Here is a 23837-nt window from a genome sequence, read left to right on the forward strand (position 1 = left end):
CTTTATACTCCTTTACCTACAGGCAGGGTTCCTGCCCAGTCCCATTTCTTATTTTTTGGTGGGCAGTCGTGGGCTGGAGGTTAGGGAGCTGGCCCAGTGACCGGAAGGTCGCCGGTTCGATCCCCAGAGCCGACAGCACATGACTGAGGTGTCCTTGAGCAAGACGCCTAACTAAATAAACTAATAAACTAACTAAATAGGCACTGCTTAACTCCTTATTAGTGCTGGGCGATGTGACCTCAAATCAATATCACGATTAACTGAATGTTTTACCTCGATTACGATTAACAAACCACTATTTTTTGTTTTGTTTGCCCTCACAGTCCATTGAAAAGGTTTGCACTGTAAATACGTTCTGCATATCTTAAAGTAAATCATCTCAACAGCCAGACGAGCCTTTCACGTCAATCCAACTCGACATCTGTCATAATTTCGCGATGCTGAGACGAAAACATTCGGGTTGATATTTCTGTAAAGAAAAATTAGAAGAGACTCGTCCAAAACCCTCCGCGTTTGAAGAGACGGACAAAAGTCTGAAAGTGAAGTTTAAAGAATCCGAGGACACGAACCAAAGAAGTGACCGCGCCGTTTATACGGTCAGCTCAATACATTCTGGGTGATGAGCCCAAGCTGTCGGTCAGTGATGCTTCATGATGCTCCTGCCGTTCGTTCGCGGTTGTAATTGTTTACCTCTGGATGAGTCACGCGACACCGCGTGACGCCGTTCTTTTACGCATGTGGGTCAGTTTAGGAGCTGATCTGTTCAGACTGTCGCATACAGACCACATTTAAAAGATAATCTGAACAGGCCAAATAATAAATAAATGTAAAAATTTGGATTTGGGCCACTTTTACCTGCTACGTGAACGTAGCCTTAGCTTCTATGACGCAGGCTGGGCGTGGCAGAGTCACGTGACGACACACGCGGCAGGACAGAAAGGATTAACAGAATTAAAGGAAATTTAAATAACCGACTTCTCGATTAATCACCCATCCCTACTCCTCATCTGCGAAAAGGTAAACTTGGCTTAACTTCGCCACATCGCTGACTCCGCCCACTTAGCGTTGCCTCCTGTCTCCGCAGATCACCAGCTCTCTGAGTGTGAATGCACAAAGCAGGGGGCAGGGCTAAGTGGTAAGGGCGAGGGGTGAAACGGGATTAGGCCTAAGTGAGGCAGATGTTGACTTTCTCAGAATTTTGCAATCGGTCATTTGGGAAAAGACATGAGGCCGTATTTGCTGCTGCGCTTATTACATAACACATGACGAAAAAGAGAAGCTGTGGGATGGAAACTTGAACAATCCCAGGTCTGGTTAATGCGTACATGTAGTTCTGTGTTAGAAGGGGTCTCAGACAGATCATGTAAAACACTGGAACAGTAGCTATTTACCCCCATAAGCGCCTCACACTTCTAATTACAGACTGTAAACATTTATACAGTAAACAAACAAGCAAAGAGATTAAACTGTAAATCCCACAGGACGCCAGACGCAGTCACACTGGATGAGGTGGAAAACCCAACGCAATCCAGCTCAACTCACGTTAACAATGCGAATAACACACCGGTATCTACGACTCTTATCAGGACTTCGAGCCGAGGTTGGGCAGGCCAGTGACGGAGAGCCACCCAGAAGGATAAATCACACGTGGTTACATGTGACAAAACAACAAGGCTGTAAATCTCCCGCCTTGTGATGTTCACATCACGACTCTTGAGGAAACAATTCAGTGCATCATGAAGGTTCAAACCGGTTCGATTACACCTCATTTTTTAATCCAAAACCAACAGAATATTTTGGATTTAACATTTGAAACTAGATCATTTTATTTTAGCCCAAAAGTGCTGAAGTCCATCATAACAGATCTAACACTCCACATCTGACGCACCTGAATCGCCACCTTCAGACCAATTTATCAAGACAAAGTGCCCGACCCTAAAATTTCTTTATTAATTCTGAAGCTTCCAGGAGCTGCAGAAGTGGTGAATTACATAGTTTAGATTTTTTTATATTAAAGAGCCTAAAACCTATTTTTTTATTAGATTTATTTATTTTTTTATTATTATTCACGTTAAATCTGCAAAAATATGTAACAACAACGTCCAATTAGGAGTGAATCAGATGTCATTTTACCTCCCTGTCCCTTAAACATGTTTTTGTTGCTGGGTCTTAAGACCCAAATATGCAAATGAGCTCTGTTCCAACTAGCTGTCCTACATTGTTCCCAAATCAAAAATAAGTGCGACAGAAAACGCCTTTCATGCTCCGCGTACACGGCAAGGTTAAACAAGGAATGTGTGAACAGCGTTTTTTTCCTTCTCCATTCCATGTTGATGACACACAAGTTACCAAACTGCTCGCACTCAGGGCAGCAGGCCCAACAGCCTGAACACACACACACACCTCTCTATAAAACACCTTTTCATTTCCTATTTTGGACATTTTCCCTCTCCTTAGTTCACATTTCTCTGTAGATTCCTCAAAGCCACCACAGTATAAACAGGTGTTTTCCCACTATGTATGTGGGTGTGGTTGGGGGCAGGTTCTCTCTCTCTCTCACACCCACACACACACACACACACACACACACACACATATATATATATATATATATATATATATATATATATATATATATATATATATATATATATATATATATATATACACACACACACACACACACACACACACCCCCTCGTGTCAATACTATGGGTGTAATGGTACGTGTATTTATCCTGAAGCGGAACCAAACTGAAGAAGCCCGAGTTCCTTAAGCTGACGCTGTCGCCTGTTAGCAGCGGTGGTCTGAGGAGGAGCCCTCCTATGCAGCTAGTTCCAAACGAGTCTGTCCGGCGTTATCGTGGGGGTCATACCTGCAGCAGCCCGGTCAGCTGTGAGGCTAAGTCTGAGTTGTGCAGTGAGAGAGAGGTGAAGAAGGCAGCTATCGAGATAAATAAAGAGGGCAGATTTTAAAACACACACACACACACACACACACACACACACACACACACACACAGAGATGCACGCACACAGAGAGACACACACACACACACACACACACGTGAAGTGAGATGCATCCCTCTACACCGCCTGCCGCGTCCCCTATTTATTTATTTATTTATTTATTTAAATTTTCTCTGTTGCAGTAACAAAATCACAACCGAAGGCTGAACCATCACCACACAGATCAGTTAACGTGCATGAATTTCTCCTAAACTACGAGCTTTCCCGACTAAAGTTTCCTCAGCGGGCGAACTAACTCGCGTCTGTCCGACCTAAACGAACATCTGCCTCGTGCGTTTGGCTGTTTCTGTCGTTGGTTTTTTTCCCGTTGTGCCGAATAGCGATATCCAAACCGCGGTGTGAACCGATCGGTACAGTTAACGCCCTAGACAGTATGTTCATATTAACATTTAATCATTCATATTAACACTACATCGCAGCAACACGTCTGCTTGAGCAGGCAGCTTAAGCAGCGCTGCACCGTAGCTTTTCCGATGCCATATCAAAGCTACGCGGCTGCCTCGGGTTGCCACGCAGCTATGAAGCTGCTCAGCACCCTCCCCTGCTCCCCAACCAAATCCCTGCCGCTGTTGAACTGTGAGCTGTTAACAGCAGTGGTCCACTTAGGGCTTTTTCCAGGCCAGCTGTGTGACGCTATAACGTTGTCTGGGAAGTCTTCCCCTGCCACCAGGATAAGTGTGTGTGTGTGTGTGTGTGTGTGTGTGTGTGTGTTACTGTTGTGTCTTCTGTTACTTTCGTTATACATCAATGAGTTTGAAAAGGGCGCTTTATGAATTAAACAGATCATTACTTCATTTCTCAAACTCGTTTCTTTGCTTCTTCCAGTGCCTGCTGAGAAAATTACATCAGAAGCGGTTCACTCCCTGTTAAAGTTCACCGCAGCCACAGGCTTCACAACATCAGCAGTTAGAGCGATTGTGCTTCAGGGAAACCGCTCCCTTTCTCAAGAGCACTGACTGACACACACACACACACACACACACACACACACACACACACACACACACACACAGCTGCGTGAACATGAGCTCCAGTCTTCGTGCTCTCCTACTTTGTCCTCTCCGTCCTTTTCCTGTGGCTGTGAAGCGGCTCAGGAAAACCAGGCTTGTGCGCAGAACGCTGTAGGATTTCTATAATGAGCTTATTAAAGGAATTTCCTGAGACATTCCCCACGGGACAGATTTCCTCACTGCAACAAAATGCTCTCGGCTCAAATGTAATTCTACAACTTTATCATAAAAGAAGGGGTTTTTTTTCTACTGAAAGTCGACCCATTTTTCTACCAATCTGGGTTATAAACGATAAACAGGTGGGCGTCTCTTTAGTGATCTGCTCTGTAACACACACATCTCACACACACACACACACACACACACACACACACACACACACACACACACACACATATATGTATATATATATATATATATATATATATATATAAAATAAAAAATGCGTGAAAGAGCGTCTGAGATTTTTGACTTTCAGCAGTAAATTGTAAGCATATAGACATAAAACACATTCTGTTCATTTGAATGGAGCGTTCTAATTAATTAATTAAATAATTAATTCATTAGCTTTCATTTCATGCAGTTACTGAATAATTTGCCTTATGATTTGATCATGTAAATCCAGATGGACAAACCAAAACATACCCTGGAGAAAAAGAGGTTAAAGGATTATTGATGGGTTCGCACATCGATTTCAAATCAATACCCTGACTGCGATCATCTTTGAATGATCCTTCTTTCAATACCTTCTTTCAAAGAACGAAGTGAAAGCAGTCGAGAGGCGCTGTGAGTGGGAAGTTTACTGACCGCAGCGGACTGCAGGCGAATGAGGAAGTAATGTCGTTAACAAAACATGATTAGGCAGCCAATCAGCGGAACAAGCACGCTGGATGTTAGTAAGACTGACTATTCAGTCCTGCAACTGGAAAAATCCCATATAAACGCCTGGAACAGGCCCAGAACCGAGTAATCGACCAAGCCTGATTAACAGAGTAATGAGAAATGTATATTAACTCTGAGGGTGAAAGTGTGCGTTAATGGGCGTGTCCATCAGTCCATCATTCCATACTGTAAGACAGAATTTTCCAGCGTCACCATGAACACTGATAACTAATTAAATGAGGTCAATTTGATTCGACATTCGAGAATTTGTGACAGTGCCAATTGCAATATAACAGCAATACGGTGTTCATACTGATCCCACGCTTCCGAATCCCAAACATCCTCCCTCTCACATTATCTGTCCATTTCTGGGCTCTCCAACTGTCAACTGAGCGGCTAAAATAAACCTTCACTTATTTACCCGCGATGTAACCCGAAACCATTCCAAGCTGACCAGAGAAGAACATGGCTTTAGGCAGAAAGGCTACTTAACACAGACAGGTGGCACTCAGAGGCCGACACCACGGCCAATAAGCTTCACTCAATATTAGCCATCAAATAAAACTACCCACAGCAAACACAGTCACGTCAGTGTTTACAGGAGGACATCCTGGGCAAAATGTGTGGATCACAAGCCCGAGGGCCAGTTTCAGAACTATTATTCAAAACAGTTAACAGGTAAAGCATGACACCTGGCCCCTTAAACAGGTGTAATAAAGCAGTTAAGCTGTAAACAGAGCAACTCTGTTCTAGATAAACGTACCGAGTCAGAGCTGTTCACAGTGGTGGTGATGGGAACCAGACGTCCCTCTAAAAGCTCCTCACAGAAAGTTCCTACATGAACTGGTTCTGAATTCACTGCCTGATGACTGAGACGCTGTTTTATGAGAGTTTAGAGAACTTCAACTCCATTCATGGTGGAGGGAGACATGCAGGGCGCTGTGCGGCAAAATAGTCCCCAAAGAAAACTGATTATTCCAGATTTTCCACTGTTTTCCATCATCAACATTCCATATGAACTCCGAAGACTCGTGTAGGTTCTCTGGTGGTTCTGGATGGTAAATAAAGTGTCTATATTTGTGTTGTAGTCATGGCGACGCCTGGTTCCCATCACCACCACTGTAAAGACGTCTGAACCAGTTCACACCAAACCCTCTGGATCACCATGTTTGCATCTCACACACCGAGTTACACAGCAAAAAATAAAAACGGGTGGAATTCCCCTTTAACTTCAGCCTACAAGGGTTTACATGCTGCTAATATGACATCAAACGCAATTTGTCTACCACTGACTCAAACAACTTCATATGAATTAAGGCCATGGATGTTGGGGTGGGGGGGTTCAGAGGGGTGGCAGGTTAATTAAAAGTGATCAAAAAAGTTCTCACACACACACACACACACACACACACACACACACACACACACACACCTTACCAAGGCACAAACCAGCAGACCTACACTGAACAAGAGGTCGTGTCTACGGAGGTCAAAATAATTGTATTGATCAACAACACAGGTGAGCTGAGTACACGCGCTGCAGTGAACTGCCACTGCTATGAACACCAGGAATGTCAGCAATCTGGAAGTATTTCGGAGTGACAAAGACGTCAGGATGACAATCTGCAATGTCTGAAATGAAAACGCCGCCTACGCCGAGGCCCCTCGGCGCATATTTGAATTATGGCTGCTCATGTAAATTATCCGTCTGAACTGCGTGCACATCTGTGCGTGTGTCAGGCCAACTCAAGAGCCTGTTCATGTCATATCGCTGCACTTGTTTACCCCGCAGAGCACAAGCTTCAAGTAATGAGCAGTTTATTGCTTTAAAAAAAAAAAACAGGCTAATAAAACAGACCAAAATAAACTGACGCACTCTTCTGCCAAAAGTATTCGCTCGTCTGGCTTCACACACGAGTGAGTGACCTGAGTGACGTCCCATTCTTAATCCATAGGGTTTAATATGATGTCGGCCCACCCTTTGCAGCTATAACAGCTTCAGCTCTTCTGGGAAGGCTTTCCACAAGGGTTAGGAGTGTGTTTATGGGAATTTCTGACCGTGTTTCCAGAAGCACATTTGTAAGGTCAGACACTGATGTTGGACGAGAAGGCCTGGCTCACAGTCTCCGCTCTAATTCATCCCAAAGGTGTTCTATCAGGTTGAGGTCAGGACTCTGTGCAGGCCAGTCAAGTTCTTCCACACCAAACTGGCTCATCCGTGTCTTTATGGACCTGCTTTGTGCACTGGTGTGCAGTCATGTTGGAACAGGAAGGGGCCGTCGCCAAACTGTTCCCACAAAGTTGGGAGCGTGAAATTGTCCAGAATCTCTTGGTGCTGAAGCTTTAAGAGTTCCTTTCACTGGAACTAAGGGGCCGAGCCCAACTCCTGAAACGCACCCCCACACCATGATCCCCCCTCCACCAAACTTTACACTCTGCACAATGCAGTCAGACAAGTACCGTCTCCTGGCAACCGCCAAACCCAGACTCGTCCGTCGGATTTCCAGACGGAGAAGCGTGATTGGTCACTCCAGAGAACACGTCTCCACTGCTCTAGAGTCCAGTGGCGGCGCTTTACACCACTGCATTCCACGCTTTGCACTGCGCTTGGTGATGTAAGGCTTGGATGGGTGAGTGAACACTTTTGGAAATATAGCATATGACCGTTAATGGCCATTAAAATTCAAGTTAGGTTCAAAGTTGTGTTTTGTGTTTACTTGTTTTGAACGGGAAATTAAAACTCGGTACTGTGAAGTATTTGTGAGTTAAACTGGTGCATCAGTGAGGGTCTCAAATCGTGCGGCTCATTTCACCGTTAAATTCGAGACACATATTCTGAGCCAGTTAGTCTGAATCTTGTCTTTGTGCTGCTGCTGCTTCACCTTGTTATCGTTAGTGTTTACCTGACTGAGGATCCTGAGGATCAATATCGCTAACGCCTACATCTCTAACACTGCTGTTTGCGGCCTGTCGGGTTCTGGAGTTTTTTCCTGAGCGGCTTCCACCTCAGATGACGCAGATTTACGGTTTATCCAGCCATGTTCTAGTCCAGATCATCGAAAACTCGCCTGTACAAGTTACCAAGAGGTATTGCAGCAGCAGAGGACGCTCGTTGGCTCGTAGATAGAGGGAGAGAGCGCCCAGCGTGCTGTCCAGAGCGTAACTCTGTCTATTTGGCCAGTCGTCCCGCATTGCGCTCTGCTGTAAACGGTGGCTGAACATTATTAGACATCTCATAAACGTCTAATATGTTTGTGGGAATCGATGAAATTATGTGCAATGCGCACGGAAATCCAGGCCCTGGCGTTAACATTGACAGGACAACAAGAACATGATCTGACAGATCACGCCCAACATGACCACGACCCTGACCAGGCTAAAAAAATCCTTTCAAGATGACTAATATTGAAAAAGACGTGGAGCATCTTCATCAGCAAACACCTGAAAGCTGAAAGTCCCCTCTAAATGTATTATTATCCCACCTACAGAGGACATGAAACACCCGCTTCCTGTCCCGTTTAAGCTGAAGCAGTGTCTGCAGAGGTGTCTGGGGCTAATCTGAGCAAAGCTTCATTCATGAGTGTGAATGAAAGAGGAGATTAATCTGCTAACTCGCTCAGCTGACCCAGACGCTGCTCATTCACCTGAGCTCTGTAGATCAGACTGTGTTTAGATTTAGATGCAATTACCCAGAGATAACCCCCCAGACCTGCTAAGTTTAGCCCCTCCTCTAATCCCTGCGTCACGCAGGCTGAAGGTACAGGGAGGCTGAAGTAGGGCTGAGGTGAGCGAGCAGAGATGGGGACGGAATTGATTCGATAGCTGCACCAAAACTGACCAGGAGCGGCTAAAATAATCAATTTAGATTTTTAGAAAATGCATAAAAAATTAACAAATTAGATATATGATTATGCCTGTGTTTATTTTAAGTAAGTAAGTAAGTAAGTAAGTGATACTTTTTTGATCCCACAACTGGGGAAATTCCACCTCCGCATTTAACCCATCCGTGAAGTGAAACACTACATACACACTAGTGAACACACACACACTAGGGGGCAGTGAGCACACTTGCCCGGAGCGGTGGGCAGCCCTATCCACGGCGCCCGGGGAGCAGTTGGGGGTTAGGCGTCTTGCTCAAGGACACCTCAGTCATGGACTGTCGGCCCTGGGGATCGAACCGGCGACCTTCCGATCACAGGGCCAGTTCCCTGACCTCCAGCCCACGACTGCCCCACAGGGGGGCTTCCTCTTTAGAAGAAACCTGCTAGACAAATTCTAAAAGAGCAAATTTAGTGAATTTTAATATGATAATAAATACTATTACTCTATAAAACACTATAAACTTACTGCACAGTGTCGAATATATACGATTCACTGGATGTGGCAGGACAACATCGCACAGCCACCTGCATAATACTTAATCAACTTCACTTATTTATTTACTTTATTTATTTATTATACTTTATATGGTTGCTGTATTATATTCTTATTATGCATATTTACTTCTACTTATGCATCTGTGTAATAATATACGGTAATAGTTTGCATGTTTTGCTGTTTACTGTACTTTGTGCAGCTGTAGTAGACGCCTTTCCCTATGGGATCAATAACATGATCAATCCATCTGTCTATATGTCTGTCCATCCATCAATAGGACGTAATGTATACAATATAATGTAAAAAATAATAGTATATTAATAATAGTATATAAGCGCGTATCCGATTACATTCCCTATCGGAAGGTTTTAGACGGTTCTGCCCACGTGCATTACGTCATAGCGACAGACGAAGAAGTCGGAGATTTCCCATCAGACTTGAGTAGGTTGAGCATAAACACCTCAGGTCTTGATCTATAATCAGACTGTATTAAGTTGACTGGGGGGGGGGGGTCGGGGGGGGGTCTTGTTCTCCAAAACAACAAGGCTCTAGACGTACAGCAGACATACCCTGAACGATGTTCTCCTCACAATTTGTTTGGAAAACTACATTAATAACGAATCAATACGCAAGCAGGTTTGGGGGAATGAATGTTTTTGATTAGACAGTCTAAGAACTGTATTATGGAAATCCCATTCATGCATATGTGCCACAGGTCAAACGCAGCATAGAAACACCTTTAACATTTGGCAGCGCTGCAACACGAGCAAGCTCACAGTGCAAACCACGTCTGGTGAAAATGAAACTAACAAGATGGTCAGGCCTTAACAACACGTAATAAAAGATATGCGCATAATTCACACGTACAACGGCGGCACACACTAGTGATTAAACTTCATGCAGAAGCAGTGGTGGACTGTAAGTAAATGTAATTAGTTTCTGTACTTTAGTATTTTTGGTGTATCTGTACTGAAGTTTCTCCGTTCTGGGCGACTTTTTCCTTTCACTCCACTACATTTCAGAGTCTAATATCCGACTTTTTCCTCCTACATTTTGAGAAATCTGTCGTTCCTTTTGGTTTCTGTGTGTATAAAAACGTAACATGTCAAAACGAAAGAAGCGCAAAGCCAGAGCACCAATCAGGGCCCAGCGGTCACTTTGTTTAGAGCTGGTTTTGACCTGTCGGTCATACCGACCCAGTGCAGCACGCGGTTCAACGTCAGCGCAGCAGCGTAAAACTTTGGGAGAGTCTGTTCAACATAAATGATGAACTAACCTAACTTTGTGTAAATAGAGCTCAATATAGAAATATGTCCACATATGCAGTCGAGACTGACGCGGCTTTTTTCTGAATTTCTACAAACACCATTTCATTTTATAGTAAATGAGTTTGGGCTGGTTTATGTTTATGAACAGACGCCTACAGATCAACATAGTAAAGGAGCTCATCTGTGATCCTGAGTTTAAAGCCAGTTTTTATTCAACTTAAACTTGTAAGTTGCATTAAGTTTGTTAATGTTTTAGTACTTTTACTTTATACTTAAGTACATTTGAAGGAAATACTTTAGTACTTTTACTCAAGTGGAGGTCTAAAGGGAGGAACTTCTACTTTTACTGGAGTAATAGAGTAATATTTTACCTTGAGTGTCTCTGCTTTAACTCAAGCACAGGGTTTGTGTACTCTGTCCAGCTCTGACGCAGAGCTCTGTTTCTCCTGCATGTGTGACGCACAGACAAACGTTTTCTTCTCCAAATTATTTATTATATATATTTCATAAGCTCCATTCAGAAGCTGGGCGTCGTGTGAGGCTGTAGCTCTTCTCTCCAGTCTAATAGACGGTGACGTCATTTTAAACCCTTATAATAAAAGAAGCTGAACTCAGTTTGTTTTTCTACTGAAAGTCGACCCGTTTTTCCCCAAATCTGGGCTCTAAACTATAAACAGACGGCGTCTCTTCAGTGATCTGCTCTGGAAACATCACTTCTAGAAAATAACACAAAGAGCGTCTGAGATTTTTGGCTTTTCAGCAGTAAATTGTGAGCGTGTAGTGATGTGTGGAGATCATAAAACACAAGTTCTGCTCATTTGAGGGGATTTTACAAAAAAAAACTAACAAATAAATAAAATTAACATTTATTTTATGAAGTTACTGAATAACTACACCAAAATATACCCAGGAGCATAAGTGGTTAAGTAACTGTGATATTAATCTTTTTCCATAGCGCTCAACTTCACAGCTGACCTTATTAGAGGGATCCGATCAACCAATCCACAATCAATACTGTTTACCAACCACAATCACTAGAAACCCAACAGCGCAATTTTATAAACCTAAAACATATTTTTAAGATTAAGTGACGTTTATTAGTCCCACAACGGGGAAATATCACCTCTGCATTTAACCCATCTGAGCAGTGAAGCACCACACACACACTAGTGAACACACACACTAGGAGACACTCTCCCGGAGCGCCTGGAGAGCAGCTGGGGGTCAGGTGTCTTGCTCATCAAGGGCACTTCAGTCATGCAGTGTCGGCTCAGGGGATCAAACCATCAACCTAGACCCCTAACCTCCAGCCCGCGGCTGCCCCATATCAAATATTCACCTAAACACCGATTTAAAACGTTTCAATCCATCACTGAAGTTGCTAAATCAGCGGGAAAACCAACCTTACTCAGCTTTTACCGGGACCACTGTGACCAGAAAGCAAATCTCCTAACGTGCGAAGTGTAAAAGAGCAATTAATTATTAAATATTAAGCCCTAATAAATCCTGAAACATAGTGTGAAGTTTCCACTACGATCTAGTCATAATTTAGACTAGAAGCAGAGCTGCCGTTCTTTAAATTGTCACTTGCACTCAAAAATGATGGTTCTTCAAGGGTTCTTTAATAAAGAAAGCGGTCCCATATACCAAAACAGGTACGTCGTTCTATGAACCATGAACACTCAAACAACCCTTTGCATGATTTAGCAGTTCTTCAGATTGACGGACAATGTCCTGTAGACCCTGTAGTCGGCTTATACATACCAAAAAGGGTTCTACTATTATTACAACGTCAAACCTGTAACAATAAAAGAACCCCACAGCACATTCTCCATCAACCCGAAGAATGCTTTAATGATGCCAAGAACCATTTAATCGTGCAAAGGGTTCTTTGAGCATTCGTGGTTCTATATAGAACCACTTTCTTTAGTAAAGAACCCGTGAAGAACCATTGTTTAAGAGTATATGTAATATAAGGGCTGCTTAAACAAAATGAATACAAAATGTAACTGGACTAAAATACAATAAATAAAAATTACATTTTAAATTTCACATTAAATTTTTTTTATTTTAACGTTCGTTTAAAAACTGGATCCAACTTTATGCACCATGACTGGATGTATGCCGTCGGTATCGACTGATACCCTGAGTTTGGATATCGGTATCAGTATCAGGAGAGAAAAGGCTGTATCGGTGCTCCCCTGACCGAAACAACGTTATCTCTCCGCCGTCTGACTGCGTTGACATTAGTGACGGCTATCGGCCCGGAACCGGCATCAAACAAATTTTATAATCACTGCAGGCGACGCTGGGCTAGGAGTCAAATAAGGGGAGATAGGGCCACCCAATGCCGCTCAGAGCGAACTCGCTGCGATATCCGAGATTAGATTAGAATCACGCGCTGGCGAACTGCTCACCGCCACGTCACACGCGTTCACACCGCTGACGAAAAACGAACCAGCAGAAAAACGGAAAGATTATTCTTCCTCATAATCAGCGACAGGCTCTCGGACTTCCTCCGCGCTCCCCACAGCGGAGAACCTGATTTACTGAAGTAACAGAATGAACAGGATTGGCTGGGTTAAAGAGCAACAGCAGATTAGACAAGTGAGGAAAGGACTTAAACACTGTGTCCACTCACTGTCCACTCTATTAGACTCTCCTACCTTGTCGGTCCACCTTGTAGATGTAAAGTCAGAGACGACAGCTCATCTGCTGCTGCACAGGTTGTGCTGGTCATCCTCTAGTCCTTCATCAGTGGTCACAGGACGCTGCCCACAGGACGCTGTTGGCTGGATATTATTGGTTCTCAGTCCAGCAGCGACACTGAGGTGTTTAAAAACTCCAGCAGCACTGCTGTGTCTGATCCACTCAGACCAGCGCAACACACACTAACACACCACCACCACGTCAGTGTTACTGCAGTGCTGAGAATGACCCACCACCCAAATAGTACCTGCTCTGTGAGGGTCCATGGGGGTCCTGACCACTGAAGAACAGGGTAACAGAGTATCAGAGAAACAGATGGACTACAGTCTGTAACTGTAGAACTACAGAGTGCAGCTATACAGTAAGTGGAGCTCCACATTCCAGTCTAAAAACAAAATACATATGAAAACTGAGCTGGAAAATTAGCCTGTTTTGAATTCAGTGTTTTTGTGATGTCACAAAAACCAACACATTTACCAACACGTCCACCCATTTCATATTCAGCAGTTCAGCCCTCCAATTCAAACTGAAACTGCAAGCATTGTTTTAGCCTGAATGAGAAACAATACAGAGCAGCCAACCAGAAAAGAGCCTATTTACATATCAGACTTCAAGACAGTGTAACATTGTTTTACTGTAAGACTCGGTTTATATCACAATACCTACATTTAGAGTCGGTTATTCATTCAGCCTAATGAGAAACTGTAGAACAGACTCGGTTTATATCACAATACCTACATTTAGAGTCGGTTATTCATTCAGCCTAATGAGAAACTGTAGAACAGACTCGGTTTATATCACAATACCTACATTTAGAGTCGGTTATTCATTCAGCCTAATGAGAAACTGTAGAACGGACTCGGTTTATATCACAATACCTACATTTAGAGTCGGTTATTCATTCAGCCTAATGAGAAACTGTAGAACGGCCTCGGTTTATATCACAATACCTACATTTAGAGTCGGTTATTCATTCAGTCTAATGAGAAACTGTAGAACGGACTCGGTTTATATCACAATACCTACATTTAGAGCCGGTTATTCATTCAGCCTAATGAGAAACTGTAGAACGGACTCGGTTTATATCACAATACCTACATTTAGAGCCGGTTATTCATTCAGTCTAATGAGAAACTGTAGAACGGCCTCGGTTTATATCACAATACCTACATTTAGAGTCAGTTATTCATTCAGTCTAATGAGAAACTGTAGAACGGACTCGGTTTATATCACAATACCTACATTTAGAGCCGGTTATTCATTCAGTGTAATGAGAAACTGTAGAACAGACTCGGTTTATATCACAATACCTACATTTAGAGCCGGTTATTCATTCAGCCTAATGAGAAACTGTAGAACGGACTCGGTTTATATCACAATACCTACATTTAGAGTCGGTTATTCATTCAGTCTAATGAGAAACTGTAGAACAGACTCGGTTTATATCACAATACCTACATTTAGAGTCGGTTATTCATTCAGTCTAATGAGAAACTGTAGAACAGACTCGGTTTATATCACAATACCTACATTTAGAGTCGGTTATTCATTCAGCCTAATGAGAAACTGTAGAACGGACTCGGTTTATATCACAATACCTACATTTAGAGTCGGTTATTCATTCAGTCTAACGAGAAACTGTAGAACGGACTCGGTTTATATCACAATACCTACATTTAGAGTCGGTTATTCATTCAGCCTAATGAGAAACTGTAGAACAGACTCGGTTTATATCACAATACCTACATTTAGAGCCGGTTATTCATTCAGTCTGATGAGAAACTGTAGAACGGACTCGGTTTATATCACAATACCTACATTTAGAGTCGGTTATTCATTCACCTTCTAAATTCATTAGGTTAATTGCGAAAGAACATTTGTGGGCGGAGCCTGGATAGTTCAACTGTTCGGCTCCATATTAAAGCTACTGCCTCATTCTCAGCCTGTAAGGTCACAGTTTCAGTCTGTTTCCACTTTAATCCGTTTGCATCGAGATGCCTTGAGGAACATTCCACGGGCTAAACTGTGTGGCAGAGTCTGGCACTGTGAGAGCACCAGTACGGATGAGAATCACTGCCAAAAGCCACCGGTTTGTGTTTGGTCTTCTGAAATCCAGCTGCTCTCTGGCAAACAACACACTGTCCTTCCCTCGTTTCCTCTTTGTTACTGTTTGCGGTGAGGGAAAAAAAATCCATGGACAGGGTTCAGGGATGCTTGTGAGCCTTGAGCCGAAGTACAAGCAACAAAATGCCAGGCTTGGAAGCTAATAGTCCGACATGGATTAAAGGGCCTGTAATCATGGAAAACTGAATTTCTCATCGTTTTGAAATCACTGTAATTACGTAAACACTAACAACACGCCACTCGCTCTCCAGTCCAAAAGAAACTATGTATGAACACTAAACTGGAAAATCACCCCGTTTTGAATTCAACGTATTTGTGATGTCACAAAAACCAACACATCACACAGAAGGTACTATTATTGCAGTGACACTGACGTGGTGCTGTGTGTTAGTGTGTTGTGCTGGTCTGAGTGGATCAGACAGCAGTGCTGCTGGAGTTTTTAAACACTGTGTCCACTCACTGTCCACTCTATTAGACACTCCTAACTTGTCGGTCCACCTTGTAGATGTAAAGTCAGAGACGACAGCTCATCTGCTGCTGCACAGTTTGTGTTGGTCATCCTCTAGTCCTTCATCAGTGGTCACAGGACGCTGCCCACAGGACGCTGCCCACAGGACGCTGTCGGCTGGATATTTTTGGTTGGTGGACTATTCTCAGTCCAGCAGCGACACTGAGGTGTTTAAAAACCCAGCACAACACACACTAACACACCACCACCACGGCAGTGTTACTGCAGTGCTGAGGATGACCCACCACCCAAACAGTACCTGCTCTGTGAGGGTCCATGGGGGTCCTGAGCACTGAAGAACAGGGTAACAGAGTATCAGAGAAACAGATGGACTACAGTCTGTAACTGTAGAACTACAGAGTCCAGCTATACAGTAAGTGGAGCTGATAAAGTGGACAGTGAGTGTAGAAAAAACAGTAGTACTGGGATTATAATACCGTCACAGTAATATGCTGCGCAAAGAAGTGAAGTGACGGGGTTAAAGACTGGCCTGTATCATTCTGACATTTTTTTCAGGATTATAAAACACCTTTATTCATCAAAACCGTAAGGTAACTGGGTCAGGATGCTGACAGCACACAGTGAACAACAGTGCGACTGGACAGAAGCCTGTATATTGCAGCCCTCTTTGATATCAGTACTGCATCGGCCAATATTGCACTAACATCAAAGAAATAAAACACTGTGCAGCCCATAAAACACTATACAGTGCATTACTTGCCGTCATCCATCCACGTTAATCAACAGCCATCGAGAATTAAAGCACAGAGCTATTAAGACAGAGAACAGTATGAATCATACTGGTCACCAAGGGATTATGACAATGACAACTGACACCAGTGACTCCAGACCAGGACCGAGCTCTTAAAGACCAGCTGCTCGGGGCGAGTCGACAACACGGCAACTCTGTCATAACAGCCATAGATATCATCTATAAACCTCTGAATTGACAATGACTCAACAGACTTATGATGCTTTAGGATACAAACAATTCAACCGTCACAACAGACACTCAGTTTAGACAAGTGCTGTCAGCTTTCACATCATCCTGATCGGGCAGAATTTACGGCTGGGTACCAAAGTGACGAAATACCTTTATTAGGGATTCATGACAATATCGGCACGTTCGCTTTAAAACAAGTATCAGCTTCAAATCATGTTTGTCGCATCACATTTACACAGGGATGAAGCCCTCTCGTATACTTCAATATATAAAGAAAGGGAAAAAATAATTTAATACACACATTTAAGCACATATACACATATATATATATATATATATATATATATATATATATATATATATATATATATATATATACACACACACACACACACACACACACACACACACATATATATATATATATATATATATATATACACATATACACATATATATATATATATATATATATATATATATATATATATATATTTAACTATGTGTATATATTTTGTCTTGTGTACATACACACACTCACTCACATACACAATATACATAAAACTGTGTTTTTGTATATAAGTAAGTGATTCGAATCGGTCATTAATGTGATGAACCGGCCTGAACTGACCCTCATGAGCTCCTCCTACTCAGTGACGTCACGTGACTGAATCACCGCATCATCAGCACAAACTAACGAGCAGAACGAGCTTCGCTGAGAAGATCATTAACTCTGATCAGCTCTCAGCTTCATTATTAGAGCCAGACGGAGGAGGAAAAGGTGAGATGAGCTGCTTTTCCATCGTTTACAGGCTTTAACGTCTGTTCGGCGCCGTTGCCATGGTAACGCTGAACGACGGCGCACGCGCAGTGGAGGGGAAAAAAAAAAACACGAATTCCGATCTGAGCGTAACATTGAGGTCACGTGGCCACGAATCTGATACGTATCCGATCTAGGACCACCTATGAAAGCGGCTCAGGCCGGATTTGAAAAGATCAGACGTGTGTCCACACCGCCCTGAAAACACCAGATCTGAGCCACATCGGGGCAGGAAATCGGATTTGTGCCGCTTCAGCCTGGAATGTGAGCCTTAGTAACATGGATTAGAGCTTGATTCAGTGGTACGGATAAGACAGACTATGGCTAGTGAACAGGGCTGGGCAATATGACACACATATACACATATTTCTAATATTCATAGTAAAAATCTATTCCTATAAAAAGAAAACCGTGATTTGTCATCGCGATAAACACAAATCACAAAACATGTTTTTTTTTCCTTTAACGACAGCACGTCTCATTATAAAGAGAGTAATATTAGTCCAGTTTAACTGGATTTAGTGCCAAATACCAAATAGAAATTTCACGGTTTTTGACGGTATTTTTTTTAAGCAGCACTACTGGTTCTTTTTCCTGTTTCAGCTGATCAGACGTCTGAAAAAACGAATATTGTGGCACATCAAGTATCGCGAACCTTTCTTGGAGTATCACGATATCAGATTTTTACCGCATCGCCCATCTCTAGCAGTGAACGACAATTTCCTTTCAGTCCTTGCCACAGAAAAATAGATTTCTGATACTGAGCCCTGTTTCTTACAAGATAATCATAACATAAACAACCTTGCGTCTCAAGAGCACCTGACGGCAACAGCATTCCCAGCCTCCCCATAAAGCTCTCAGTGTTTTCTCATTACAGCGAGAAGAAAACAAACCTAAGACTCTGATTAAGGTCAGGAACCAGCATGAGGGGGAAAAATCATAAACACAGACGGCTACATCTCCCCAGCTCTCAACTCTCAGACTAAATTTTCCACGGCATAAACACTCGGGCAGCCGTGGAAAAGAAAATGAGCTCGTTTATGGGCTTCTGATGAGCCAAAGCATGGAAGTCCTCCATAGTCCCAGTTTCTGAGCCCAATACATGCCTTTTAGTTTTAACCCATTTGCAGATAAACAGGATATAAAAGCGTGATTCTACAGAAACGTCCACGTCTCCGTCTCTCCATAGGAGTCACTGGCGTCACCGATCGTCTCTGGTGTTTCCTTCATTATGTGGAACACCAGAGACGTTTTTAAGGATCAATGCATTTTACAGAACATCAAACCACACGCTGTCCATCAGGGAACGTCCACTAAAATATGGAATTTAATCCATTTGTGTTTCTATTTTTTCACAGCGACCTCAGAATAAAGTCGGTCACACCGGTGACGTCAGCTAGAAGCTTCATATGAGGTCATGAGCTGAATGAGAAGATCTCTGAGAACTGAGAGACACAGTGGACTCACCATGAGCTTTTCTTCATAGATCCTCAGACAACAGGTCAAAGGATGTCGAGTGACATCATCGGCGTGACTTATTTCAAAATAAGAGACTTTATTTGGTGACACCAGTGACTCGATTCCTGGGGGACTTTTATTATATATTTTATAATATAATATATTTATTTGCCATTTTCTTTTCTTTGTGTCATTTAAATCATATATTTCATAGTCACGTTTACATTATTGTAGTTAAAATTGCAGAAAAAACTAATAAAAATCTAAGTGTGGCCTCAGCCTTTCCACACGACTGTGAGGACGAGCGCTTCTGCGGTGTTTGGAATTCAATATGATTGATTTAAAAACCAGTATTGCTGAATTGAGGCTCAAGAAGGTGAAATTGTTAAAATAAGTTTTTTTTCCCCCAAATATAAACAAATTGTAACCCTGACATGTTTTTATATATCAGTAAACTGGACGTCTCAGCAGAATGACCTGAACTGAGGTGATAGGACTGCGCCCCAGCTGAATATCGACAGGACATTAACGGGTTAAAATCAGCAGCGGCGACTTCTTTGCGTCCCCCCCTATAGACACAACACGAGAGAAGAGGAAATGGACACAGATCAACAAATCACGCGCACTACAGCGCGCACCGCAAGCCGTTGGAGAATAAGCGGCTTCCATATAGGCTTTAAATGCTGATCCACTCTTTTACCGCTGTGCCAGAGCGCTGAGAAAACAGAACTGAAGTCCAACAGTCAAAAAAACTCAAAAGAAATCTTCCACATTTAGAAGAACTGGCAGGTTTACAGCTGTTACCAAACATACAAATCTGAGTCAGATCTTAAATCCGTTTCAGGGAAACGGAGAAATATCCGAAGATTTGCTGGCTTTCTCCCCATGAACATTTCCCCAACCTCACAGTTTCAGCTTCAGACCCGGGGCTGGGCGATATATCAGCTGGATCGGTATACAGGGCTGGGCGATATATCAGCTGGATCGGTATACAGGGCTGGGCGATATATCAGCTGGATCGGTATACAGGGCTGGGCGATATATCAGCTGGATCGGTATACAGGGCTGGGCGATATATCAGCTGGATCGGTATACAGGGCTGGGCGATATATCAGCTGGATCGGTATACAGGGCTGGGCGATATATCAGCTGGATCGGTATACAGGGCTGGGCGATATATCAGCTGGATCGGTATACAGGGCTGGGCGATATATCAGCTGGATCGGTATACAGGGCTGGGCGATATATCAGCTGGATCGGTATACAGGGCTGGGCGATATCAGCTGGATCGGTATACAGGGCTGGGCGATATATCAGCTGGATCGGTATACAGGGCTGGGCGATATATCAGCTGGATCGGTATACAGGGCTGGGCGATATATCAGCTGGATCGGTATACAGGGCTGGGCGATATATCAGCTGGATCGGTATACAGGGCTGGGCGATATATCAGCTGGATCGGTATACAGCGACGCTGCTTGTTAATTTTAGTCATTTTTATCATCAATTTGTTTCACATAACAAGCATAACATACATGATATAATGCCTCAGCACTGCTTTACCTGTTATCCAGGACCCAACGATGGCACACAAGCTGATACCATAACCATATTTACACTACACACCTAAAAAAAGATGGTTCTTTAGTAAATGGACTGGTTCTTAATGTATATAGAACCATTTGTACGCTTAATGGTCCGACGCATCGCGAAAGGGTTCTTCAGATTGATGGAGAATGTGTTGTATATGGTTCTGTATAGCACCAAAACGGGTTCCGTAATCATTACAACGTCAAGCTTGTAGCAATAGGACCTTTTTTCGGTGCTATACAGAACCAGGTTCTATATAAAATCCATAAACATTCTCCATCTACCACAAGAACCATTTCACCATGAAAAACCATTTTTTTTAAGTCTTTACAAAGCTGTTAGAACCCAAAGTGCCACAATGACGTTCAAACGATATCACAATATTGATTTTCACCAGTATCGTCCAGCACTGGGACCTTCTCTGATTAGCCAAGCTTTAAAAAAAATCCAGCCCCAAATAACAGAAGCAGGGGGAAAAGTTCAACGTCCGTCTCTAAAAATGTAATCATACTCTGGGTATTACGACAGTGAAATCCCTGGAGGAAGCTGGAGCAAAGATTAATGCTGAAATCTCTCACGGCGGGATCAATGCACGACCCAGCGACACCGAGCAACACAAACAGGCTTTTATGAAGGGTTTATCTAGAGTTTTAAGCGCCTCTGAAGTCCTTTACAAATCAATATATAACCTTACGAAAGCCTCTTTTAACAGTTAAAGGGGAATTCCACAGATTCCACCGAGGTTCTGTGTAATTCAGTGGGTGAGATGTAAACAGAGTCACTTAAAGCGGTTTAATGTATAACAGCTTACTGACTCAGACGTCTTTACAGTGGTGGTGATGGGAACCAGACGTCGCCATGACTACAACACAAATATAGACACTTTATTTACCATCCAGAACCACCAGAGAACCTACACGAGTCTTCGGAGTTCATATGGAATGTTGATGATGGAAAACCGTGGAAATTCTGTAATAATGAGTTTTCTTTGGGGACTATTTTGCCGCACAGCGCCCTGCATGTCTCCCTCCACCATGAATGGAGTTGAAGTTCTCTAAACTCTCATAAAACAGCGTCTCAGTCATCAGGCAGTGAATTCAGAACCAGCTCATGTAGGAACTTCCTGTGAGGAGCTTTTAGAGGGGGACGTCTGGTTCCTATCACCACCACTGTGAACCGCTCTGACTAAGTTTATCTAGAACGGAGCGTTTCACACCAAACCGCTCAGAATGGCTCCGTTTACATCTTAACCCTTAATTACGCTGGAATTTTGAAAAGTCCGTGGAATTCCCCTTATTAACAAGCCACGGGAGCTAAAATAGTACAGGTTGCCAGATTCACGAATCAAACTTGTGAATGTTGGACCTTATTTGTGAACAGACATCACGTTCACGTTGTAAAAGACATTAATGTGAACCTACATTAACTCTCAAATTAACTTCCCTAACCAACAGCGACCTAAAATCGAAGCTCACACCAGCTTCTTCCTTGAATTTTCCCGGTCCACCTTAAACAGCGCAGCAGTTACATTCTAGAGCCGGCGGCGCCAAACTACAGCTGCTGCACGATTTAAGGTGGACCGGGGAAATTCGAACAAGAACTGGGAAGCTAACTTCAGCCTCGCAACAATGTGACACCTACAGGCCTTAAACGTTGGATTTAGGCATTTTAAGCTCATATATTTACACGAACGAACGAGAAAATGAAACATGAAACACCAGCAGCGAGGAATATGCGGCTAACGGGCGTTAGCAACACCGCAAAGCCAAGCTAAGAGGCCTCCTTAAAGCGGTTTTGTTTTGGGTGCTGCTTTCTTACTCAACTCTAGACTGATAATTCCCACAAAGCGAGAATTAAAACACAACCAGACCGCTTTAAAAGGCCTTTCTGTGCTGATCTGCGGCTCTTTAACGCGTCTTCTGCGCTTTGTTTTGTGCTGTTTGTGCTATGCTACTTAGTTAGCTAACCGAGCTATCCATCCGTTCGACGGCTGAAGTTATGAGAACAGCTGAGGTAATTTTTTTTTCTCGCGTCCTCTAAGAAATCTTACCTTTCGAGTCACCCACGTAACAGCATTTCATTCCACTTGGCGAGTAGAAGCGACAGACGCCGTAGACAAGTCGAAAAAATAAAGCAAAATAGCTTTTAAAGCGATTTGTTCCTCGGCTGAAAACTTATCGACTGCTCCCTCGAACGCCGAGCTCGCTCGCTCTCTCTCTCTCTGACTCACTGTAACCGCCTCTCTCTCGCCCTCCCGCCGGCTGCGTCCCGATTCACGCTCTACACCTCGCGGCTCCGCCCTCCAAGTGCGCACTTCTGTGACGGAGGCTGAGGATCGAGTAATGGCTGGCGAGGGGGCGAGCTCGAGTACGCGAAGTTTTAAAGTGAGTAAATTGGGACGCGCGTCCACAGGGTAGTTCAAAAATGGGCCTCTCGCGAGAGGTTTACATTCACAGGGATTCAGTACAACATTGCAAACCAGCCCAGGTTTAATTTTAATAGACAGTTAAAAGAATAAAATTTTTATATTTATATATATATACATACATATATATACACACACACACACACACACACACACGTGTGTGTCTGTGTGTAACATTTATACAAAGCATTCTGACCACCTCCTTGTTTCTACACTCATTGTCCACTTTATCAGCTCCCCTTACTATATAGGTGCACTTTGTAGTTCCCTATGGACCCTCACAGAGCAGCACCCTCACATTCTCAGCACTGCAGGTGGTGGTGGTGTGTTAGTGTGTGTTGTCCTGGTACGAGTGGATCAGACACAGCATTGCTGCTGGAGTTTTTAAACTCTGTGTCCACTCACTGTCCACTCTATTAGACACGCCTACCTTGTTGGTTCACCTTGTTGATGTAAAGTCAGAGACGATAGCTCGGGGGCAGTCGTAGGCTGGAGGTTAGGGAACCAGCCCTGTGACCGGAAGGTTGCCGGTTCTGTGACTGAAATGCCCTTGAACAAGGTACCTAACCCCCAACTGCTGCCCGGACGCCGTGGATAGGGCTGCCCACCGCTCCGGGCAAGTGTGCTCACTGCGCCCTAGTGTGTGTGTATGTGGGTGCCTCACTGCACAGATGGGTTAAATGCGGAGGTCTA

The 23837-nt window shown here is 43.4% G+C and overlaps 1 protein-coding gene and 1 non-coding gene across 5 annotated transcripts in view; both read right to left on the reverse strand.

The window, feature by feature from the left end:
* rnf19a (ring finger protein 19A, RBR E3 ubiquitin protein ligase) overlaps positions 1-22933 on the reverse strand; it is a 64976-nt gene extending 42043 nt beyond the window's left edge. For all 4 annotated transcript variants that reach the window (XM_037535494.1, XM_017716935.2, XM_017716934.2 and 1 more), the window contains exon 1: positions 22770-22933. In XM_037535494.1, the coding sequence (XP_037391391.1) occupies positions 22770-22800 (31 nt within the window). In that variant the 5' untranslated portion in view covers positions 22801-22933. The remainder of the gene's footprint in view (positions 1-22769) is intronic.
* Positions 9160-9214, reverse strand: LOC119262618. Its single transcript, XR_005129774.1, has one exon. It is a non-coding gene; the product is annotated as a U7 small nuclear RNA (small nuclear RNA).
* Positions 22934-23837: the final 904 nt, after the last annotated feature.

Source organism: Pygocentrus nattereri, chromosome 27 (assembly GCF_015220715.1).
Source record: "Pygocentrus nattereri isolate fPygNat1 chromosome 27, fPygNat1.pri, whole genome shotgun sequence".
Lineage (NCBI taxonomy): Eukaryota > Metazoa > Chordata > Actinopteri > Characiformes > Serrasalmidae > Pygocentrus > Pygocentrus nattereri.